A 21,120-nucleotide genomic window follows, 5' to 3' on the forward strand; every position below is an offset into this window, starting at 1 on the left:
CACACACGGCCAATAAACTCATGTGTCTAGGCTGTGCCAAACCTGTAGGGTATACTGACTTAAATCGAAGGGCTACCCAAGGGACGGACGGTCGTGTACCAAGACTATGTGTCACACACAGTCGAGCCACACGCCCGTGTGCTTGGCCATGTAGAGTAAAAATAGTCTTGGTTTAAGCCACATTTCTCACCCTCCATAAACATACCTAAACCACATCATCTCATACCATTTCAATGCATTCAAAGGCAGCCAAAGCATGCTAATCCATACACATAACATGCCATCTAACCACAACCATTTCAACTACTAAATTCCATATTCAAAACATGCCAAATCAATATACTAAATTATGCCAATACAAAGCATTATATACATCACATATATCATTTATCAAACACATACTTTAGGCCAACTTAAATGACCAATACAACAAACATTTACAAGCCAAATCATATAGCCAAAATCACAACTCAAAACATACCATCTTAACCCTAGCCTATACATGCCATATACCATATATACAAGTTTCAAAAGTACCAACAAAATGATCGATAGTGTGATGATGTTTCCCGACGATCCCCGAGTTTGAGCTACCTTCAATTATCTATAAAACATGGAAAGAACACACAAAGTAAGCTTTAAAAGCTTAGTAAGCCATACACAAATAAATTACCACATAAATCAATTACATTTTCATCCATGAGCAAAATATGAGTAATCATATATAGATACAAAAGCCTTTCTCAATGACTACTTATTCAAATTCACATGTAATTTCATTAAATACTTCTCCTTTCAATACTCATAAGCATCTCGTACATACTTGAGTCACTTAGCTCATTCACACATTCTTTCTCGACTTAACTTTGCCCATTGAACTATTCAGAATTGTTAAGGATACTCAGAAATCACATAAACTCGTACAATGCCATATCCCGGATATGGTCTTACATGTTATCACATATCGATGCCATTGTACCAGACAGGGTCTTATACGAAATCACATAACGATGCCGATGTCCCAGACATGGTCTTATATGTAAACATAATACAATGCCAATTTCCCAGACATGGTCTTACATGTAATCATATCTCAGTAATCCTAATGTCATGACATTTGTATCCTATACTATTCCTAGGTTCGTACGGGGCTTTTGGATATCGTAACTCTATCGATTCTTACTCGTACTCGATCATTCAATATTCATAGCAATTCAGTGACAATTAAACATATATAGTTCGATTTAAATACATATTTACATATGTACTTACCTCGTATATACGATGAACGGATCGAGTCGACTATTCAACAACTTTCGTTTTGCCTCGATCTAGAGCCGATTTTTTTCGTTCTTCATCTATATTTATTCAAAATCAATCCATTTAATCACTAACTCAGCCAATTTAGTCTTTAAACACATTTTAAGCCAATTTGCACTTTGGCCTTAAACTTTCACATTTCTTACAATTTAGTCCCTATTTCATAAAAACACAATTTTCAACAATTTCAATTAAACCCAAGCTAGCCGAATTTCTATAGGCTTCTTAGCAGCCCACATTTATCAATTTTTCAAGCATTTAACCACACATTTTCATCTTTACACAAATTGACCCTTTTTATGCAAATTTCACTAAAAATCACTTTACGAAACATGATAGTCTATCATCAAAAATTCATATTTCATCATCAAATGCGAAAAAACACAATAACTCATCAATGGAAACTCTCAAAATCTTTAAGAGTTTCAAAAATTAAAACACGGGCTAGCTAGTACTCAAAGCAACGATCACAAAAGCATAGAAATCATTAAAAACCGAGCTCAAAACATACCTTAATCAAGCCATAAGCTAGTCGAACCCTAAATGCTCTCCAAGCTTTATTTTCTTTGTATTTTTTGCAATGGATGATGAAAATAAGAATGATTTTGGCTTTTATTTTTACTAATATTAACATTATTAACCAATGTACAACTTTAACCTTAATGAAACCATTATACATTCACCTAACACATGCCCATTTATGTCAAATTTCACTATCAATGGTCAAATTGACATGCAAGTGCTCCACACTGCCTTTTATAACTAATTAGTACTTTTAACAATTAGAATGCAACTTTTGCATTTTAAGTGATTAAGTCATTTTCCTCAAATTGAGCTATTAAACGATAAAATTAGCTCACAAAATTTTCACACATACATACAATCATGCTATAACCACATAAAATAATATTAAAATAATTTTTTGACATCGGATTCGTGGTTCCAAAACTACTGTTTCGACTTAGCTAAAATCGGGTTGTTACACTCAAACCTGTAAATTTTCCCTCATTGGGTGGGCGTCCAAGTAAGTTATAGTAAAGGGCAGTCGGCCTAGATATCGAACTTATATTCGTGACTGCATTCCCATCGATGGGGAGCCCGAGTTGCAGTGTAATATCCTGTAGAGTGATGGTGCACTCCCGACACGACAAATGAAATGTATGGGTCTCCAAACGTTATGGCTTGACCAAAGCAGATATTAAGTTGTATCGCAAATCAAAGGTCCGAATCAATGCCGCTAATCTGAATCCGGGTAACTCCAAGTATGGCATGAGGCGTTCATTTGGAAGATAGCCTACACTATTCACATGACCCCTCAATGCTCGGTATTGTCCCTGAGATTATTAAATTAGCAAAATAGTTAATATAATCTAATTTAATTCCGTAAATGACGCGAGTAACAAATAACAATTTCATTATCATCTCATTAATAATATTTGATATGTGATCATCATTATTAATTAAAAAACTTATTTGTTGCAAATCTACAATTAAAAAAAAGGAATTCATTTAGTTTGTTGCAAAAACACAAGAAAGAATATTATATACTAAACTAAGATAATTAATTTTGATAATTAATTTCTAGAGGGTCCATTTTCAACAATTATCAAAACACATTAATATTATACATACAATAAATAATACGATAAATATAGTACAATAATAATATAATTACAATAAAAATATCTCATAAATTCCCATATTTTACCTACATAAAAAATTATGTTAGTTTACAATAATAATATAATTAAAATAAACATAAACTATCTAAACATAAAAAACATACAAATTGACAAAAATAAAATAGAAACAAACATGTTTAGTTTATTTCAAACAACCTATAAAATTATATAAAAATAAATTTAATCAACATTTCAATAAATAAATAAAATTGTCAAATAAATAAAAAACAAATAAAATTACATTATAACAAATCACAATACAAATTAAACTAAACAAATAATTTATAACCTAATCATAAATTACTAACAAAATAACTTTAAAAATTAAAAAATTACATTCATAAAAATCACAATAAACACTAAACTAAACACAAACAATTTATAACCTAATCATAAATTACTAACAAAATAACTTTCAAATAATTAAAAATTTTAAATTCATAAAATTACAATAAACACAAACAATTTATAACCTAACCATAAATTACTAACAAAATGACTTTAAAATAATTTTAAAAGAATAAAAAATTTACATTCATAAAAAATCACAAAACACTAAACTAAACACAATCAAAAATAACATAAAAATAACTAATCCCTTTAAATTAAAAAAATTAATTACTAACAAACATATCTTATTTTTCCCTTTCTTTCCTTTGTTTTTTCTCATTGCCGAAACCCTTCTACAAGGGGGACCATGGTTATAAGGTACCCAATCCTCATTTTTTGTCCCTTGGACTGGACTAAATACTGCAAATTTGCAGTGCATAGCTGCTAACGGAGGGGACGACTCACTGGTACCAGTGCCGCTTGTCAAGGAGGTGTGACTGGTGCCACCAGTCCATGTGGCACCAATGTGGTGCGGGCAGATGGGTCGTATTTTGACCGTATTTAAGGTTTTTTTAATTGTGGTGCCGCCTATGAGAGAGGCACCACTAATAAAATAATATTTTAAAAAAATAAAAAATAAATTTTAGAAAAAAAATGATGGTGCCGTCTATGAGATAGGCACCACCCCTATTGACATACCATTTTAATATTTAATCCTATTAACATACCATTTTAATATTTAATTTTTTTTACATTATTGAGGTAAAAAAGTGACCAAATATCATAACTAAAATTTTTAATGGAATTGTTATGATGATGTAATAGAACCTAAATTATTTGAATACCAAACCAAAGTGAAAGATATTTTAGAAGCACAATTGACTTGGGAAATTTTGCTTTTCAATCTACAACCACACTGAGAATCACTTTTTGTAAATTTTTCCCATACATTTATTATTATATTTTTTTAATATCTTTATGTATTTTTATATATTTCTTTGAAGTTTTTAGAATTAGGATCAAATTGAGATCATTTATCAACTTTAAAAGTTATTTTTTTTAAAATACAGCTAAATCGATATAATATGTGAAAGTTGATGGCTAAATTTGTTATTATAGTAATTTTTCAACTGCCACATCACCCCGTTAGTGCAGTTAAGAGAAATGAACAAAAAAAAACTCAATTAGTTGAATGATCAATTTAAAAAAAATATAGTTGAGTGGTAAAAAAAAAAAAACAAATCCATAATTGAGTGACCAAACTAAAAAATCATAATTGAGTGATAAAAAAACCATAGTAAGATAATGATATAGTTTATCCATTTTATTTTTGTTACAATATAAAAGGAAGGAGAATAATAATATTTAAAAGGGTGTGATCTAAATTCTAATAAAATCTTAAATAACCTTAAACTCATTTTCACTCAAAATCTAAAAATCAACAAATTTGAACATTGGCACTTTAAAACAAGAAGGGAGAATGTGTAAAGAAATTGTTGAAATCAAAGTTTGAAGAGGTAAAATAAAAAGATTATGTTTACTTTGTCATTTATTCATCCAACAACTCTTAAAATCTCCACTCCAAAAATCCAAGATTGAAACTTGATTTTTTGTTTTGTTTTGTTTTTCAAACTTGTTTAAGTGGAAAATGTATTGAAAATCGAACTTACCAAATACAACTAATTGAATTGAAATCAATATTTGATGAAGAAATGAGAGAGAATGGATGAAATTTTGGTGTAGAAACCAATGTAATTGCCTCCTAACCGCTACCTTCACAAATTTAAATATGAAAATGCCCTTGGGTAAATGACGACAAAAGGACCTCTTTTCTAGCTAACTCTATTTTTCAGTTCTAAGACATTGACTCATACAATTTAGTCTAAAAACCAAAATTCTAATTAATCACTTCCATCTATTAATGCAACTTATTAGCTCTACTAACATGAAAATCTAAAATCATGCTCATTCTCGGAAATGACTTGGTTGGAAATTTCGAAACTAAATCAAATTCCAGTCACAAAAAAATTGAAATCCCTAAAAAAAGAATGCATTGCAAATATCATTATATATATATATATATATATATATATATATATATATATATAACAAGTCAACACAAAAAACAAAACGTGAACAAATCGAACAAGATGTTCAACTTTAATGATCAGATGATCTATCACCCTTTCAAACAATATCAAAAGTAAAATAAAAATTAAAAATACAACTCTAAAATAATAATAAGAAAGAACAATGTTGGGATTTTATAAATAAACCATGGTGGTGTATTAAAAATTTATAATTAATTAAGATTTGTCTTCAGAGTCATCTTCATCAGCGGCGGTTTCTCGTTGATCAGCTTGGCTTTCAGCTAATTTTGGAGATGCAGAACTATTGTTTCTCTTGTGGGAAGCCGCTTGGAGGACATGGGCGTAGTTGCCTTTCACCATGAAAAGCTGCGCAAAATGGTGTTTACAATAGAGGACCCCATCTAGAGCAGCATACGAAGAGTGTGTTAATGCGCACCCTCCATGGGCACACCTAAAGCATGTCTTGTGGAAACATTCCCCTTCCATTGTCACCTATTAGTGGTTTAAATTACATATTAATTTTATGCATCATTACATAAATAATTTTACAAGTGTTGATAAATAAATATAAACTGCCACACATAGAGACTAATAATCGTATAAAAAAATAACGGTTGAAAGTTTCGGAGTTGGAAAGAGGAGCTCCCTCTCTCTCTTCTCTTAGCTTTCTATTATGTTGAGAGTGAGTGTCCTCAACTAAGTCTTCTATTAGCTTGTAAGGGTTATGTGTCAATTGCGTATAGTCCACACGTCTGTAGTCATGTAGCATTTGATGAGGTGAGATGTTGATGAGAATATTTCTAAAGTTGATTGAGCGAAATATTTGTTCATAATGATTGACTTAATGAAATCTTTCCGTTACAATGAAGACATATAAAAAGAATTTACGAACCTTTTCTAATGGGTACACTGTCTTGTGGCATGCAGCACACTTGTCTTGGGTTCCACAAAACAAGGATGAAAGTTTGTTTGGAGTCTTCACCTAACAAAGAGATATCGAGTATTGGTCATCAAAATACTAAATGAGTCTAATCAAAGTGCAAAATATAGAAAGGAAGGAAAATATACCTGATCAATTTGCCTTTCCTTTGCTGCAAAAGTGATAATCAAGAAATTTAAAGTTGTTAGCTACAGTAGGGTCAAAAACGAATTTATGCAAACAAAAAAAAAAAAGGTTTCGAATTATGGTCATAAACAGAGAAAGAGAGAAAAAAAAATTGGGTATTAGTTATTTACATGTTTGGAAATTCTTGCTGAAATTGCCAGATTCCTTAAATAATTGCTCAAAATGAGGCTTGCAGTAAAGAACTCCATCCATAGAAGAATAAGTACTCATCTGAGAAGGACAAAATACATATTTTATGTGAATTAATAAATAAATAAAAAGACAATTTCAAAAGGGTTTAAAAATCAAGAAACATACCACAAGGTTTCCCTTGCAATGGCTGCATTTGAAGCAAGTTTTATGGTAAGGAACTCCTTCAAGAGTTAACATATCCACAACATGAACGGTCTTGTCACAAGCCTTGCATTTGTCCAATGTTCCGGTGAATGCCATTTTCGTTTGAATTTGAGAAACTCTTTTGAAGATGTTTAAAAGAAAAAAGAAGAAGAAAAAACTATGCACTGAAACAACAGGTCCGAGGAACAAATAAAAGGAAAAGCAAGCTTGCCCTGTTGTCGTCTTTGTTAAAAATAAAACCCTCTCGCTCTGTTTATAAAAACACTGATATATATCAGATTATAATGGAATTTTCATGCATTTGAGGTGGCGATTGGAGGACACGTGATTGGATATCCCGACATTTATGTGGGAAATTTGGGATGTTAATGTCTTAAACGTGGATGGAAACCCTGTTGAACTGGAGAGAAACAAGGCTCCTTCTTTTTGACCGCCAAATTTGGATGAAGCAACATATGAGCTAGCTATTTTTTTGCTAGCATAGCAAGTTTAGCATCATCTATTTTTTTTATTGAATTAAATAAATTTATCTTTTAATTTTAACAAATGTATTGCAATGTTGAGTAAATCAACAATACAGAAATTTTAAGCATTGAGTTCTTGTTATGTTGAAGAATTGATTCACAAAATAAATAATTGGTTGAGCTGTTAAAAGAGCCATTGAAATTTTGGTACATGCCTTTTAAATAGTTTATTTTAAGTAAGATTCTTTTTTTTTATTTGTATTTAATTTAGTTATTATTTCAGATGAAATTATGTTTATGTTAAGAGTTTTATTTAACTATAAAATTAAAAGGTAAATTTGACTACAATGCCTCCTTTCTAGTGACATATGTATGCTATTGGTTGGGAATTCAAATCTTACCATAGATAAAATAAAATTATTTTTTTTGGTAGGCGATTATGTGTTCTATACTTTCCAATCCAACAAGACACTCATATTGTGTGAATATACACTCTAGATAGCTTTTTCAAGCACTCGGGCTCTTCACAGATTTAGGAGACAAAACGTGAGTTCAACACAAGGACAATATTATTGGAAAAATCAATTTAAAAGGCAGTGTTTTTTAAGCTGAGCGGAAATTTAAAAATTTTCTTAAAACCGAGTAGTCATAACATTTATAACAATAAACCATTTACCCGAATTATACTTGTGTTTTCGAAATAAGCAGACTTGGTCATTCCCAACTTTCAACCTCTCGATCTTCTTCGCTAACCTCGACCTCAGTTTGCTAAAGTGTGGACTCTGTTCGCAAATTAACAAAAATTTTGTGAAAACATTCTAGGCTAGAAACCGATAACTCAAAGAAAAAAAAAAGAATTATTTCAATAGGAAAATAAACCACTTTTTTATTCAACTAAATAACTACGTAGGTGAATGGTTTATTTTTGCCTAGCCAATTATTTTTATTTATAGACAAAAATACAAGAATCTCAGTTGAAAAAGGTCTAAATAAATAATAGTATTTTAATAGAAAAATGCATATACTCCTAGTAAGACAAATAGAGGTGGGCGGCATACCACTAAGATTACCTAGGGTTGCTGTCAATGTTTTTTAAACCGGACCAATGGTTGAATTGGTCAAGCCACCAATACGTCGATCCAATTGGTCCCATTAAAAAAATTATTAAAAATAAAATAAAAAATCAAAAATTTCAGTTCAATTGGTTCAACCACCGATTCAGCTAGATTCTATAGTACGACAAGCCATTTAAGAGTTTGATTATACTAACTAAATAAAATTTGCAAAGGACTAAATTATAAAGAAAACAAACTACACAACTATCAAATACAAACAAATACAATAACGAAGAGTGGTTGATTGATTTCCATGTGGTTGGTTGAATTTCGAATTAGGGGTCTAAATTGCTATTACTCCTAAATTGGCTCCAATTTACCTCTCGACCTCAACTTTACCAATTTTGACAAATTAGGCCAATTTATCTCTCGACCTCACCGACTAACCCGAGACTTATCAAATTGTTGCCCAATAAGATCTCCTCTCGATCTCACTTATTTTGATTTTCCCTTAGGGCCGTCAATCTTAAGTTTTTAAGCCTATTCAATTTAGTCCAGTTTTGCAATTTATTCCCCAAACTCAAAAATCAATTAACCAACATTTCCATCAACCAAATCCCTAAATATTTAGCCACTAATACTCATATTGAAACCTGTAATCAACAAGAAATCAAATGAAAATAACATTAACTTAAACCCTAACCAAATCAATAAAAACCCAAGCTTTCTCGCAAAAGCTTGGATACAACAACAATGGCAGCAAGAAAAGTAAACAAGAACATTAAAGGAGTGATTTTTAATAGAAAAATGTAACAAAAAGAAATGACATTCGATTAATGGATTAGATTATAACTGCAAGAGAGTTTGAAGGACTAAATAAGCAAATAGATCCTATGTAACACCCCTAACCCGTATCTGCCGCCGGACTAGGGTCACAAGGCATTACTGAACATAAGCACAGTTTTGAACATTCTCATATTATCACAAGTCATATTCTTATATACATGTAGAGCATATAATTAATTAAATATAAGCATATTACATATACAAATCATAGGTTAATCACTTTAATGATAAGTGAATACTAAAATAAAAATTAAAGATTTTATTTCTTAATTCTATACATGCACAGGATTAACCAATTAAGTCATATTACAAGGCATTATCAATTTCATAAATAATCAATAATATTTCACTAAACATTTAAGTAATATCAATTCCATCATTCAGCTTAAGTTAGAAGTTTACCAAATGCACATCCGCATACAAATATATACATATATATGTTACTTATTAATTAACCATTTTACTATCAATACATTCCTAACACATACTCAATATTTACCTTCATCAATTGTACCTATTTTACAAATCATATAAGCATGATATATGCATATGCATTTCCAAAACAAACCGAATCATAAGGACAAGTATTATTCGATTTTACACATATACCAACCATAGTATAAGTGCATTTATACATATACATTTATTAAATTCAACTAACAAAGTATTTCTGATTAAATTAGCACATATCTTTTACCATAATAAACAATTTATGAATTATACATATCATTATTCCGAACCATAAGGGAACACCGAATATATCCTATGCATGTATCTTAATTGTCACCTAACTAGTAGGTGATATACTTAGCTCATTTAACAATCATTATGTATCATGTAGCTGAAACACATAAACAACTTCATAAACATTATAATACCTTGGATATATTTTTAACATAAGTTTAGTCCAAGACCAAATATTAACACATCCCTTATCATATAAACTACCGCAATTCACATGAATATATATATATATATATATGTCGAACTAATAATCAATTATAGTCAATATCTCTTACTATTATTTAACCGAATGTATTAGTCAACTAAATGAGGTTATTACTATCATTACAAGTCATAACCAAAGCATTTCAACCAAAAGTAACATAACAAATGTATTTCATACTTACCAGTATACCACGGTCGAATCATTCAAACCACATCCAGCTCACCAATCAACTTCAATGCACAAAAACGCATATCACAAATATTATTCAACCATAGCACCTAATATTATAACTAAAATAAACATAAACCATGCTTATACACCTAATATTAAGTACGTTTATTTGCTTGTAAACTTACCTTAGACAACGGTAATTAGGACGAGACAACTAGTCGACAACTTTGGTTTTCCCCCGGTCCAAATCCAATTTCTACATTTCTTGATCTAATTCAATACAAATTCAACTTATTTAATCATATATTCAATCAAATTCATCCAAAAACACATAAATAGGCTAATTACAATTTTGCCCCTGACATTTCACATTTTTCGCAATTTGGTCCCTATTTCACAAAACACAAAATACACATAATTTCACTAAACTCTAGTATAGCCGAATTTTGCTAAGGTTCATAACAGCCCATTTCTTTCATTTATTTCACATTTTGACCCCTTAATTTACAAAATCCACAATTTAATCCAAAATTTGGATTTTTATCAAAAACCACTTAATTAAACATAATAATCTATCAACAAATATTTATTTTTCATCATCAAACAACAAAAACATCAAGCTATTATCAATTGCAAATAACCAATTCATCATCAAATCTGAAAATTGAAGCATGGGTTTACTAGTATTCGAAGCAACGATCACAAAAACATAGAAATTATCAAAAATCAAACAAAATTCACTTACCAAATCAAGCTAACCATGGTCGAATGTTCAACAAGCTTTCATCTTTTCCTTTCTTTTGATTTTCGGTAAAAACAAAGGTGATAATGGCTTTATTTTCACGCATTTGATTTATTTTATTTACAAAACTAACCTTTAAAAATAATCCATTTAACAACTTTGCCAAACCATTAATTCCACTAACTTTATAATGGTCCAATTTCATCATAAGGACCTCATCTTTATTTAACAAAAGAAAATAGGCACTTTTAACAAATGGCTAGCCACTTTTACATTTTACGGGATTAAGTTTTTTTTTTCAAATTAAGCACACAAATGATAAAATTTCCACACGAAACTTTCACAGATATCAATTCACTTATTATAAGCACAGAAAATAATATTAAAATATTTTTCTAACTCAGATTCGTGGTCCCAAAACTACCATTTCGATTAGGGTCTAAATCGGGTTGTTACATCCTACCTACAATGTAACTAACTTAACTAACTACAAGAAACTAAGAAACACTAGAAAAATAAGCAAGAAATGAAACCTAGACTATGAAGAAGAAAACTAAACCCTAAGAGATGAAGAGAATAATCCTAAAAACCTAAAAATATGAAGTGTGCTCTTTGTTTCACCAAATTTGACCTATTTCAACAGAGTTCATGTACAAAAATGTTGACCAAATTACCCCTAAATGTCTAATTTTGGTCTTGGGACATGTTGGACAAGGATTGCCCCTATGGTCATTTTTTGTCTCCTTCGACAGTGATATCACGATACCCAGAACCAAGTATCGCGATATCAGCTCCAATCTTGAAATGGGGTCCTTGGGAGCCTTGGGTGTCGCGATACCATTGTAGGTGGCTCAAGCTTCCTTGTTCCAACACTGTCAGGGGTATCATGACTTTCATGCTTCGATATTGCGATACCCTCCTTCTCGGTGCTGTTCTCACTCTATTTGGGCCATCGTGGGCTCTCTAAATCACCCACCAACCTCATTAGATGTCCTGGATGCCAATTGGTCATCTCAGGTACCAAAATAGCATAAAATACACACTAATAAATTATTTGTGCAAAGAATTGAGACTAAGTAAAAACATGACAAAAACATATAAATTGTTTGGAAACAAGTCCTTTAAGCATACTAAGGAGCTTAGTTTGACATATCAAACGACAGATCATACCCTCCCATACTCAAGTCTTTGCTTGTCCTCAAGCAAACATAAAAAACATGCAAAAGACGACCCTTGGACTAAATAAAACAAAAAGTCAACACGATGGTAAAATACTAAACTCGTATAAGGACTATCTCACATGCAACCTAAGACTGATATTTAGCTAACTCAATTATTTTTAAAACAAATAAAATTAGTTCAACAAATTGAAAAGGCTAGCAAATCTAGAGGCAATCTAAATGAATGTATGTACAATTATGTTATCCATCAAAATAGACTATGTAGATACATTATAGACATTTGAAGTGAATCGAAGGCGTTCATCCGAATAAATTCAGACAAGTCAAGAGAATTGTGTGAATGAAATATTCGGGTCGTAAAGGTTTTTTAGGCTTGTAACGTTCTGAGGCTTGGAATAGTTTAGAGTTAAGATAAAAGGTAGCTTAAAATGGTTTCAAACACTAAAAATAATGAAGCACACGACATTATTCCCTATTCACCCCTAATTTATTGTAAAGCTCACCTCCTTATTTCTCATTCTCTCACATTCCTTATTTCTCCAAAAACTTAGAAGATACTGTTTGAAATCAGTTAATACAGAAAGCTAAAAAACACTTATACATTATGAATCCAAAGGTTTCCTTTTAACCTCGAATTTGATTTTTCGTTTGAGCTCATTTTCCTACATCTTTCATTCTTTCACTCACAATGCTTTTAGCATTTACCATGCTTTTAACTCTCACAATATTTTGATTTTATTGATTTCTTTTTCTTTTCATTTCACCTAGAAAGAGTCTATATACACTATATCAAACAATCTCTTCTTTTCTCTCTTAAGAATACAACGAAGTCACCAAAATATCTCTATCTACCTCAAATATCCATGGCTCGACATCAATTTCATAGTGTGTAACACCCGACTACCATTAGTAACCCGAAACTAGGGAAAGCGAGGATTAAATTAAAAGGACTAGTAAATTGCTGGACCCCGTTGGGGAAATTCAAAAGTTTTGGTGGCTAAAATATGATTAATTGGATTCTAATTTCAGTTTAGTTAGATTGGAACTGACTGGTTCCACAGTGGGAGACAACATGATTAAGGAATGGATGATTAAAATGGCAGGTGATGACTGTACCTAAGGAGTGCATATATAGGTGTGAGTGGAGATTGAATTTTCTCAATTCTGTTTATAAATCTTTTTTTCTCCATAGCATCATCATCTTCAGTCGTTGATAAACATGTTAATTTGCATATTTCTTGTGTTTAATTTGACTTATTTCTGAATTAATCCCTGCTTAATTGGTGTTTTTATGATTTAATCTTGTCAGGGATACAATAGGTCAAAAACAAGCAAAAAGGGGCCAAATTGAAAGATAAATCATTGAGTTGGGGCCAAATCATAAAGATGGGAAGGCCAAGGACTTAACATCAAAGTTTGACTTTGTAAAAATCTAAAAATAGAAGATATTATTTTATTTTATTTAGTTTTATTATTTATTTTTATTTTATTTTATTATTTTAGGATTAAGCTATTTTTAGTAAATAAATAGAGGCTTTTAGTTCTTAGAAAATCATCCCTTGTCTTTGTATTCCTACTTCTGTTTGGAATAGAAATACTCTCATTTTCCCTTTTCAAATTGAAGTTTAGCATTCTGTCAATTTTCATTTGGTTTTGTTTCTTTCGTCAAATTGGGTTAATTGCCTTCCAAGTGCTTTTTTTTTTCCAATTTCCATCACCTTTCACATAAATCCATCATCATCACTCTCAAGCATGAATAAATTCATGCTCCACTAAATTCCATCTTAGCTTTAGGCGGTGTTCTTTTTGGTCGAGATTCGTATCGCTTAAAATCCTTCCAATCAAGATTCACCTTTTTCCTAAGTATCGGGATAGACCAATCATCCCTTAAAGTTGAATTCGATTTCAAGTCAAAGTGCACGTTGGGTTGGAGTCATGTTTGCTTACAGTTGGAAATTTGAGTCGGTCGTGCTGTATTAGGATTTCTGAGAACAAATCGAGGAAGAGGTGATCGGGTTTAAACGACCCACGCGGTTGAGGCTGTTGATTTGAGTTGGGTTCTTTAGAACGCAAGGCTATCAGAATCTTGAATCGATAACACATATATCTCAGTTAGATAATCGGTAAGGGTTGGTTTGCAGGTCGTACCGAAACCAGCTAGTAGAGGAAGAATTGGTGGTTAGGACGTTCTTAACTGCTATAACCAGCTTATCGATTGGAGGAGAAGATTAATTTTCGAAGATCGATTCTCAACACGAAATTGACCGAGTCTAAGGCTAAGGCTCATTACATTTGACTGCAAATCCCAATTTAATTATTTACCTTAGTAGTTTTAATTATTTAATTTCTAATCAATTTCAAAATCCCCCATTTTACTTATTTATTTGCTTCTTTTTCAGCTGGTACGTTTTGAGTCGTGGGCGCGACTCTAGCCACGACCCTTGACACGACATTCTATTCATAAGTTAGACTCGAAAGTTGATTATTGCATCCAATCCCTATTGACTCGAACCTACTACCGCTCTACTACTAATTAGAGCTATTTTGTAGGAATTATTTTTGGTAGATTCGATGCCCATCAAATTTTGGCGCCGTTGCCGGGGATTGAAGATATTTTCTAACTTTTGTTTGTCTACCTTATGACCAGATCAGAACCGAGAAATTTAGAGTTTGAGCCAGAAATTGAGAAATTGGCCTGACAACTACGAAGAGAGGCTATACGACGTGGTAAACGGCTAAATTCCAAATTTGAAGCTATATTTTACACCGAAGAAATTTTTGATGAACCAGACAAGATGGCCGAACAGACGATACGCCAGCTCGCAGCCGCACCAGATGAACAACAACCCTTATGTATAACTTATCCAGCAGGAGGGACGCCGTTCGAGTTAAATTCAGGTTTGATCCACCTACTGCCCGCTTTTCGTGGACTACAATACGAAAATCCACACACTCACCTTAAGGAGTTCCATATGGTGTGCACAAGTATGAAGCCCCAGGGAGTAACAGAAGACCAAATCAAACTTCGTGCTTTTCCATTTTCATTAGTCGACTCTGCTAGAGAGTGGCTATTTTATTTACCTCCGGGATCTGTCAACACATGGTCTGACATGTCTCGTTTGTTTCTTGACAGGTTCTTCCCTGTAGCCCGAGCAGCCAAACTACGGAGGGACATCGTAGGAATCCGTCAGAAAGACACTGAGTCGCTCTACGATTACTGGGAGCGGTATAAAAAAGTTGTGTGCAAGCTGCCCACAACATGGGCTGACTGAACAGTTACTATTGCAATATTTTTATGAGGGTTTACTCTCGATGGAAATGAAAATGATAGATGCTGCAAGTGGGGGGCGCTTATTAACATGACGCCTCAGAGAGTGAGAGGGTTGATTTCAACCATGGCTGCCAACTCTCAACAATTCCGACCGGTTATAGAACCCACGAGACGGGTTCATAGATTAAGTTCTTTGTCTCTGAAAGATAAGATTGATAAGCTGACTAATGTTGTTCAAACTTTGCTTTTAGATAAAACAGCCCCAGCACGATTATGCGGAATTTGCCCCAAGCCAGACCACCCGACAGACTCATGTCCGATTTTACAGGAGGATTCAGCGGAACAAGCAAATGCTGTCGGGAACTTTCCAGGACCGCCCCAAGGACGAAATGACCCCTACTTGAACTCGTATAATGTGGGGTGGAAAGATCACCCGAATCTTAGTTATGGGACGAATCCGCGGTTCAATCAACCGTTTCAACAGAGGCCACCGCAGAATCAACAGATGCCACCCCCGAAGTCATCCTTGGAAGCCATAGTGGAAAGGTTAGCCAACAGTACTGAGAAATTCCAACAAAAAATTGACATTCATTTGTAGGAGTTGGACAAGCAAGTGAGCAAACTTGCGCTCACAGTTAGCCGTTTGGAGTCCCAGGGTAAGCTGCAATCCCAAACTGAGCCAAATCCACGACACAATGCAAGCGCTATGACGCTAAGGAGTGGGAAGGTTTTGGAGCCCGTACTTGACACAAGTCGCGGCCACGACACTAGTCGTGCCCACGACGCAAGTCAAAATAAGGAGAAACTTGACACAGAGGCTCCAGTAGAGTCAGCACCACAAAGTCATTTACAGTACCACCTCCGTTTCCTGGACGGCTTGTCCAATGTAAGAAGGAGTGAGACAAGAAGGAGATTCTCGACACTTTTCGAAAGGTAGAAATCAACATACCTCTCATCGACGCGATCAAGCAGATCCCACGATACGCCAAATTCTTGAAAGAATTATGCACAAGTAAAAGGAAACTTTTGGGAAATGAAAAGGTAAGCATCGAAGAGAATGTCTCCGCCATTCTGCAACAGAAAATACCACCAAAGTATAAGGACCAAGGTATATTTTTCATATCCTGTAAAATAAGTAGTGTTGGTATTAAAAAACCAATGTGTGACTTAGGCGCATCAATTAATGTTATGCCTTTGTCAATTTATAAACTACTTAATGCGGGTCCTTTAAAGGAAACAGGTGTGATAATCCAGCTTACAGATAGATCTGTGGTACATCTGGAGGGAGTGTTAAAGGACGTTCTTGTCAAGGTAAGCGAACTAATATTTCCTGTAGACTTCTATATTATCGACATGGAGGATGACAATTCGGCAAATTCATCTGACATACTCCTCGAGAGACCATTTTTTAGCACCGCTCAAACAAAGATTGATGTACGAAGTGGAATACTCACTATGGAGTTCGATGGAGAGATGGTGAAATTTAATGTCTATGAGGCCATGAACTGTCCCGGCGTGATTTCTAACATTTCTAACATTGATATAATTGATCCCTTTACTGAATTATGCTTAGAATATCATGATGAGGATGAATTACGAACCGTTCTATGCAGGAGTCTGGACTTAGACGTCATTAAGGAACTGGAAGAATGGATAAACTTTGAAGATTCGGTTCACGAAACGGTAGCTCATATGGAGGCACAACAACAATGGAGAAACCCAGGTAAATTTATTGAATTAAATCCTTCACAGAGTAAGCTCGTACCATCTGTTTTGCAGGCTTCGGAGTTAGAACTCAAACCACCCCCAAGTCACTTGAAGTATGCTTTTCTCGGTGAAGGAAATACACTGCCAGTGATAATCTCGAGTAAACTCTCGAAGATAGAAGAAGAAAACTTGGTACGAGTCCTTAGGGATTATAAAAAGGTAATTAGGTGGACAATAGCCGACATCAAGGGATTGAGTCCATCGACTTGCATGCACAAAATTCAGGTTGTCGATAATGATGTTCCTAAAAGAGAGGCTCAAAGGTGTCTCAATCCGCCTATGATGGAAGTGGTGAGAAAAAAGGTCAAAAAGCTACTTGACGGTGGGATGATCTATCCCATTTCTGATAGCAATTGGGTTAGCCCAGTCCACGTAGTCCTAAAAAAGACTGGAGTGACCGTAATTGAGAATTCGACAGGTGAGATGGTTCCCACTCGGGTCCAAATAGGGTGGAGAGTCTGCATCGATTACAGAAAGTTGAATTCTTTAACTCGGAAAGATCACTTTCCACTTCCTTTTATTGACCAGATGTTAGAACGATTAGCTGGAAAGTCTCACTATTGTTGTCTTGATGGTTACTCAGGTTTTTTTCAGATTCTAGTGGCACCGGAGGATCAGGAGAAGACGACATTTACGTACCTATTTGGCACATTCGCTTGCAGACGGATGCCGTTCGGATTCTGTAACGCACCAGCTACTTTTCAGAGGTGCATGGTAAGCATATTTTCAGACTATGTTGAGAAAATAATCGAGGTGTTTATGGACGACTTCACTGTATATGGTGAGTCCTTCGAGGTATGCTTGACTAATATTGCAAAAATTCTGAAAAGATGCTTAGAATTTAATCTTGTTCTAAATTATAAGAAATGCCATTTTATGGTAGACAAGGGATTAGTTCTAGGTCAGATTATTTCTACTGAGGGAATTTCTGTCGATAAAGTAAAAATCGACATCATTAACTCACTACCATACCCCACAACTGTGAGGGAGATTCGATCTTTCCTTGGTCATGCAGGTTTCTACAGACGGTTCATTAGGGATTTTTCGAAGATTGCGCAACCTCTCTGTCACCTATTACAGAAAGACAAAGAGTTCGAGTTTGACCAATCGTGCAGAGAAGCATTTGACACGCTCAAACATAAGCTCGTTTCGACACCAATTGTTCAACCACCAAATTGGAGTTATCTTTTGAGATAATGTGTGATGCTAGTGACCATAGCGTGGGAGCAGTCCTTAGACAAAGGATCGAGAAGGAACCACACGTCATCTCCTATGCCTCTAAAACTTTAGACGCTGCCCAAATCAATTATTCAACCACTGAAAAAGCGTTTCTAGCTATAGTCTTTGCCTTAGAAAAATTTCGTTCATATTTGTTAGGAACTAAGATTGTGGTTTTTTCTGATCATGCAGCCCTTAAATATCTGATCGAAAAGAAGGAAGTAAAACTGAGACTTATAAGGTGGGTACTACTTCTGCAAGAATTCGATCTCGAAATAAAAGATAAAAAGGGACGTGAAAATTTGGTGGCTGACCATCGGAGTCGAATTCCTCCATCAAAGGACGTAACACCACTTAAAGATGATTTTCTAGACGAAAATTTGCTTGCTGCTCAGACGATTTTTCCTTGGTATGCAGACATGGTGAATTATCTTGCTACAGGTATGGTCTCTCCTAACCTTTCACGATCTGAAAAAGACAAGATAAAACGTGAGTCTCGATACTATATTTGGGATGACCCCTATCTTTGGAAGTACTGTTCTGACCAGGTAATTCGTCAATGCATTCCTGAAACTGAGGTAAAATTAATTCTATCCTTTTGTCATTCTTATGCATGTGGTGGACATTTTGGCCCTAAACGAACTACGCATAAAGTCCTCGAATGTGGAATATATTGGTCAAATATTTTTCGTGACGCATATCTATTTTGTAAGACTTGCGAAAATGTCAAAAGGTAGGGAATTTGAGCCGAAAAAATGAAATGCTTGTAAACCCTGTACATGTCTATGAAATTTTCGATATATGGGGCATTGATTTTATGGGCCCTTTTGTCTCATTGTTCGGTAATGTTTGTATTATACTTGCTATTGACTATGTCTCAAAATGGGTAGATGCAAAAGCTACTCGTCGTGCTGATGCCAAAACAGTAATCGATTTTTTGAAAAGTTGTATTTTTTCCAGGTTTGGCACTCCGCGAGCTTTGATCAGCGATTGAGGGACGCATTTTTGCAATAAAGTAATTGATACGCTCTTGAAAAAGTACGGAGTAGTGCATTGAGTCGCTACAGCTTATCACCCACAATCGAATGGTCAGGCGGAGGTGTCGAATCGGGAAATCAAGTTAATTTTGGAGAAGACCGTTAAACTAGATAGGAAAGACTGGAGTTTACGACTTAACGATGCATTGTGGGCATACCGAACAGCTTATAAACGACCTATAGGTATGTCTCCTTATCGACTAATTTTCGGTAAACCATGCCATCTCCCTGTTGAGCTAGAACATAAGGCGTTCTGGGAGGTCAAACTATGCAACATGGAATTGGAAGCTGCAGGTAAGCATCGTAAATTAAATATCCAGGAACTTGAGGAAATTCGACGAGAAGCGTATAAGAGTGCCCAAATTTACAAAGATAAGGTCAAAGCGTACCATGACCAAAAGATAAACCGCAAACAATTTATGGTAGGCCAGAAAGTATTACTTTATGACCCTACATTGAGAATTTTTGCAGGTAAGCTTCGGACTAAGTGGTTAGGGCCTTTTATTGTTACTCACGTATTTTCACACGGTGCAGTCGAGGTCAAAAGTGAGGAATCCGAAAAAATTTTCAAAGTCAACGAGTAGCGCTTAAAGCATTTTTATGAAAAATTTCAAGTTCACTTGGTTGAGGAATTAGTCCTCGAAGAGCCGGCTAAATAAATTTCCAGGTCGTCGAGCTAACGACGTTAAAAAAATGTTTTTTGGGAGGCAACCCAAATTTATTTTCATTAATTCTCTTTTATTTAATTTTTAGTTTAAGTAAATTAGGATGTAAATAAATAAATTAATTCTTATTTAACTTAGTCAATTTGATGTTTTCAGGAACACTATGGGGGTTATTAATTTTCAAAAAGATGAGTAATGAAGGTGGCGTGGGCACGACTTGCTAATTTGGTGATAGTGAAAAAAGAAAACCAACATTCACTAAAATTCCTACCCAAACCCATTTACCCACATACCAAAATACCCAAAAACCAAGCCCAATTACCCATTTCCTTTAAACCCAATTACCAAATCACCTACCAACACCCACATCCATCAATCTAACCCAATTAAATCATCAACCCAAACCAATCAAACTACCTATACCCAATACCCACATAAACCCAATACCTAAGATTGGCCCAATAACCAACACCTAACCCAATTACCTCACCCAACCTAAAATAACCCAAATAAAAAAATAAACAAAAATAAAATTTTAAACACCCAAAACCCATTATTCCTTCATCTTCATCTTTTTCAAACTCCAAAAAGAAACCCTAACCCAAGCAAGCCACGTCGCCACCGCTGTCACACCCCCATCGCCGACCACCGCCATCAACTTTATATGGTTAAAACACAATGTCGTGGCAACATAATTCCCACCGAAGGACGATTACAAAGGTTTTTAAATTTTTTAACCCCAGAGCATCGCATACGTTATGACGAAATTCGACAACGTCCAAGCCCGGTCTGTAAGCAAATCGATTCCACCACTCTTGATTTGTTAGATATTCATGATACTGTAGTTAATTATTTTGATGCTATTGGTTG

General features: G+C 34.1%; 1 protein-coding gene across 1 annotated transcript; it reads right to left on the reverse strand.

Annotated features, from left to right (window-relative positions):
- Positions 1–5,570: 5,570 nt before the first annotated feature.
- LOC108469289 (LIM domain-containing protein PLIM2b) lies at positions 5,571–7,154 on the reverse strand. Its single transcript, XM_017770184.2, has 5 exons — positions 6,846–7,154; positions 6,659–6,758; positions 6,491–6,513; positions 6,315–6,404; positions 5,571–5,914 (listed from the first exon to the last, which is right to left on the reverse strand). Exons 1-5 carry the CDS (start codon positions 6,978–6,980, stop codon positions 5,639–5,641), a joined length of 624 nt encoding a protein of 207 aa, XP_017625673.1. The 5' UTR covers positions 6,981–7,154; the 3' UTR covers positions 5,571–5,638.
- Between the last annotated feature and the right edge of the window lie 13,966 nt (positions 7,155–21,120).

This window comes from Gossypium arboreum, chromosome 8 (assembly GCF_025698485.1).
Source record: "Gossypium arboreum isolate Shixiya-1 chromosome 8, ASM2569848v2, whole genome shotgun sequence".
Classification (NCBI taxonomy): Eukaryota; Viridiplantae; Streptophyta; class Magnoliopsida; order Malvales; family Malvaceae; genus Gossypium; species Gossypium arboreum.

Coding starts and splice junctions, on each gene's coding strand:
- LOC108469289 (XM_017770184.2), bottom strand. CDS start 6,980: ATGGCATTCACCGGAACATTGGACAAATGCAAGGCTTGTGACAAGACC. Junction 6,514..6,658: donor CAGCAAGAATTTCCAAACAT/GTAAATAACTAA, acceptor TCACTTTTGCAG/CAAAGGAAAGGCAAATTGAT. Junction 5,915..6,314: donor CAGTGTACCCATTAGAAAAG/GTTCGTAAATTC, acceptor AACCACTAATAG/GTGACAATGGAAGGGGAATG.